At 43.9% G+C, this 4,937-nt stretch overlaps 1 protein-coding gene across 1 annotated transcript; it reads right to left on the bottom strand.

The window, feature by feature from the left end:
- Window positions 1-286: 286 nt before the first annotated feature.
- LOC127754733 (disease resistance protein RGA5-like) lies at window positions 287-3,665 on the bottom strand. Its single transcript, XM_052280298.1, has 2 exons — window positions 2,833-3,665; window positions 287-2,249 (listed from the first exon to the last, which is right to left on the bottom strand). Exons 1-2 carry the CDS (start codon window positions 3,663-3,665, stop codon window positions 287-289), a joined length of 2,796 nt encoding a protein of 931 aa, XP_052136258.1.
- Between the last annotated feature and the right edge of the window lie 1,272 nt (window positions 3,666-4,937).

Below are 4,937 nucleotides of genomic sequence, written 5' to 3'. Positions count from 1 at the left end.
TGAACATAAATTTCATGGTTATGTCTAGGATAAAAAAAAAGGTTGGACCCAAAGAAGGACTTGGATTCAATGGTTTTAACAAGGTAGAGGTAAATATTTTCTCTGGTGAGCGGGCTTGATAAGGGTCGAACCCGGGCTGGTGGGGTGTATGCCAGCAACCCCTGCCCCTGCGCTACTAGCACATCTCGTTATGTTTAGGATACAACACACCTTAATATCGAGATATATTTCTTTTTCTATGAAAATGAATGGTCAAAGTTTATAAACGAATAGCGTCCAGTGTCAATTATTTTATAAACGGAAGGTGTACTGTTTTGATATTGACCTCGGGACGTTGTGGAAGCATCTTGACTTGGTCATTTATAGAAGATTTGATTTTCCGCTCCATATCATCAGTGAGCACCAGGATAGAAAACTCGATATGTTTGAGAGATGTGATGTGCCGGATGCCAACCTCTAAACTGCCATACGTTGATTGTGCCCTCTCTGCACCGAATTCAACGCTAAGCCATTCGAGCTTTGGCATGCCTCCTTTGAATACCAAACCAGGCCCAGATCTGTTGCAGAAACGTAGGCGTGCCAAACATTGGAATGCACCATGGCTGATCCTGATTCCATACACGAGAGCTTCCTCTATGTCTAGGTGTAGGACAATAAGAGCAGGCAAATCTTCGAGAATACGTACATGTTCTCGTTCCATTCGTTTAACGTCGATATCCAAGTAGGTGAGACGTCTAGAGAGCGAGGGATGAATCCACTTCGGAAACCTGGAAAGGTAATGTTCAGTATAACTACTCTCATAAACAAACTTTTCGAGGAAACATGGCGAGGGACACCAAGAATCTGCAAAACAATCTCCACTTCCATTGAAGCTGCTAATATAGACTTCCCGAAGGTTGTTTCCTCCAAGCTTGCAAAGGGATTGGATCATTGCTTCTTTTCCGGTTTCCCCTTCAGACAAGAACCTTACTTTGAGCACCCTCAAATTTCTCAAAAGTTGTAGATCTTTCTGAAATTTTAATAAATTTGTGGAGCTTCTACAACAGCCTATAAACCCTAATTCTTGAAGAGATTCCATGTTACCGAACCCATCCGGCAATATGAGATGATGTCCAACAAGACGCATCAACCGTTTGAGCTGAACAATACTTTCAGGCATCACTAGTAATGAAGTATGGCGTAAATCGAGTGTTTGCAGATACTCTAGCTTCCCAATTTGGACAGGTAGGCAGTCAATTCTTGACCAACGGAGCCCCAAGTATCTTAGGTGAAATAAACCTACAATGCAATCAAGATAACTATTCCTGAGATCACAACGCTCTAGATTCAACACTCGAAGAGCAGGTAGGTTTAAAAGAGGAGACATCATACGGCCATCAACATGGTATATGTTAACTGAACGAAGGTTAGACGAATTCATGGTTCCTTGTGATTTTGCCCTTGTATGTTCTTCTTTGTTCCCAACTAAGAGCCGGCGAATCCGTTTACGTGAAGATGGATGATCGTAACAATCCAACTTGGTTAAAAAATTTTCTTCAGTTGACTGACAGATGATGAAGTTCAAAACTATATCATGGACTTGACATCCCTCATCTTCTCCATCTGGCATGATCTGTATGTGTTCGACCAAGCTTCTATTTATCAGCTCGTAGAAATAACTCTCTGCAACTTCCTGCAAAGTAAAGCCTTGTTTTTTTGTTATGAATCCTTCAGCTATCCATCTCCATACCAGCACATCCTTACCAATCTTGTGATCCTCAGGAAACGTACCAAGGTGCAGTAAACAACTTTTCATATGATGTGGTAGATCATTGTAACTCATAAACAGTATCTTGTCCATTACCTCCAGGTCATTATCCTTCTCACTAGTAGAAACAATATAATTCAGAACTCTCTCCCATTCTTCCCTTGTTCTTGGTTTATCAGCTAACAAGCTAGCTATAGTAATAATGGCTAAAGGCAAACCATCACATTTATAAAGTATATCACTGATAATCCCTTCCAGCTGACTGGGGCATTTTTTTTCAGCACCAAAAGTCCTTGTGAGAAATAAATTTTCAGAGTCACTTTTGTTAAGAGGTTTCATCTGGTAGACAAAGCCCTCATCTGAAGCGCCGCAGCAAGATTGAGCTACACTTTTGATCCGCGTTGTTGTGATTATTCTACTTGCGTGCTTGTTTATAGGAAAAGCACATTGTATTGTTTTCCATGCTGACCTTTTCCAAATGTCATCAATCACAATAAGGTACCTATAAGCAAGTTTGTGAAGCAGTATGAATCATTTGTAGGCTAATAAATGCACCCATATTTATTTTTGGAAACAGATCCCCTGACTTTATGCAGTTTGCAGTTGTGCCACTGACATGTGGGCCTTACTTTGGTATGGCCCACATGTCAGTGCCATAACTACAAACTGTGCAGGGGATCCTCATTCTCAGTTTTGCATACGTACATGTGAACAATCTATATACAATATACATGTAAATCTATCTGTGCATGCAAAAGTTGTACTACATTTTGTGTTGGTTAATTTCAGCCTGAAATAATTTTGATTATTTGAAGGAATATAACTTCATCATTGGTAGAAACAAAATAAAAACGAAAGGCTACCACCATTATGCAGGGCATGGATATAAATCGATGTGTAGGAGAGACCACGATAGAAAATTCCAACAAGAAACTTTAATGAAAATTCCAAATGAAAAGAACTTTGAATGTTCTTTTTATATTAATCTAGCTACAGGCTGAGAGATGCACGGGTTGATTAATGATGACTAGAATATAAGAACCCGTATGAAAGCACACGATAGAAAGTCACTCAAGTAAACTTACCGTTCATCTTTTAGACATGTTCTTAGTTTGTCGATAAGTTGTTGATAACTAAAAGATTCCGTTGGTTCAGTGCTCTTACTTTGAGAAAGCAACTCCCTTAGAAGGTTATCCATGTTGGGCTTTTGCGATACAGACACAAAAGCTGAAAAAGAGAATTGACCTTTAATTTTCTGATACACCTGGTTAGCGAGAGTAGTCTTTCCTAAACCTCCTTGTCCAACAATAGAGACAATCTTATGCTGCCCTATTGGCTCCACTTCCTCACTACCAAACCAATTGATGATTTCCTTCATTGGACCCTGGATGCCCACGAGTTTTTCCTTCTCCACATAAAGGGCAGGTAGCCGAGGATCAATCTCCCTACATAATTTGCTAGAAGTGCCCTCTTCAATCCTATACCTCTTTTGCCGTTCGTACGCTTCATTTACAAGAACATGGAGTTCCTCGATTTCCTTAGCAAACTTGTGGCGATGATGAAACTTCTTCACCTTGCGGAGGGTCTTGTGGAGAACCCTCTTGACTCCATTGGTTGTGTCAGCTGGCTCATGGTCGATACGGTAGGTGAAGAGATCTATGCTATCCTCCATGTCGTAGGCCAACTCGCGCATCTCCGCCGTCCAGGCCTTCACCTGCACGTCTGGATTGTCCATGGCCGCGTACTTCTCCAGCGCGATGCCGATGGTCATCAGCTCCTTCGTGAGCTGTTCCAGCTTCTTCCTCACGCCCTTGACCTCCATGTACTTCTTCTCTATGAGGTTGGTGAGTTTTCTGAGAAGAGGGCTCATCGCCCCCGTTAGGGCGCTCACCACGATCTGCTCGACAACCCCTCCCATCTCCCTCAATCCCAGGCTATAATCAGTCTACCTTCTTGAATCAGAATCAGTCGATGGATCGATTATGGTGTGGCAGGATGAATTTCGTAGAGGTGCGATGAAAGAATGGTTGGTCACCCTCCAGCTAGTGTACCTGTGGCGTAGTAGTGGCAAGAGCATCAGTTCCGTCCCTTTCCCATCTTTCAATTCAGTGGGTGATTGCCGGGAGCATCAATTTCGTGTCTGAGAAGAAATAGCCAGGAACCCATCCGGGGCTGCTGACTTTGTCGTTGAGATTTACAATAACTACAGATAATTAAACGAGTCCCACAGTATGTTGAGATCACTAACACTATTAAATGGATTGCCTTTAGTTTACGTTGGTTGGGAACCTTCTCCTTCAGCACACGTAAACAGAGCAACCCATTCGCACATGATTAATTAAGTATAAGCTAAAACTAGCACTGGTGGAGAAATGCTTTTTAGTCACGGTTCGTAACCCCCTACAGTCCCGGTTTTCAAACCGAGACTACCAATCCGGGACTAAAGATCGCTATCTTTAGTCCCGGTTCAAATACCCGGGACTAAAAATAGATCTTTAGTCCCGGTTAGTAGCATCAACTGGAACTAAAGAGAGGGGATCTTTAGTCCCGGTTGGTGTTACCAACCTAGGCTAAAGAGAGGGTTGCGGCAGTGACATGATCCCCTTTTTCTTTTTTTTCTTTTTTATTTTCTCTCAAATCAAGTGGGATACATATCCAAAATCAAACCCCCAATCCACAAATCGAAGTAACATCTCAAATCTACATCACAAATCAAAGTTACTTATACACATAAATAAATACATCACAAATCAAATACATCACAATATCCTAAGAAATTACTCAAATACATTACAGATCCAAACAATGAATCACAAATTTGTAACTTCTCAATCAAATACATCTCAGTGAATCATCACAAATTAAAAAAAAAAAAGAATGCCGCTGCCGCCGCCGCTCGCCACGAACGACGGGCACAGCCCCACCAGCCGCCGGACGCGGCCCCGCTGCCCGCCACGCCCGCCGCCGCGCGCAGCCCTGCCGCCTGCCGCGGCCGCGGCTGCGCCGCCCTCCGCCGGGCGCGACCCCTCCGGGCGCCGCCCCGCCGCCCGCCGCTGGCCGCCGCAGCGCGCGGCCCCGCCGCCGGCCAACCCGCCGGATGGGAAGGGGAGGCTGGCCGGGAAGGGGAGGAGGAAGGAGGAGAGAAGGGGGAGGGGAGGAGGATCGGACGGGGAGAGAAGGGGGAGGAGAG

Source organism: Oryza glaberrima, chromosome 11 (assembly GCF_000147395.1).
Source record: "Oryza glaberrima chromosome 11, OglaRS2, whole genome shotgun sequence".
NCBI lineage: Eukaryota > Viridiplantae > Streptophyta > Magnoliopsida > Poales > Poaceae > Oryza > Oryza glaberrima.
This window is presented reverse-complemented; position numbering and strand designations above follow the sequence as displayed.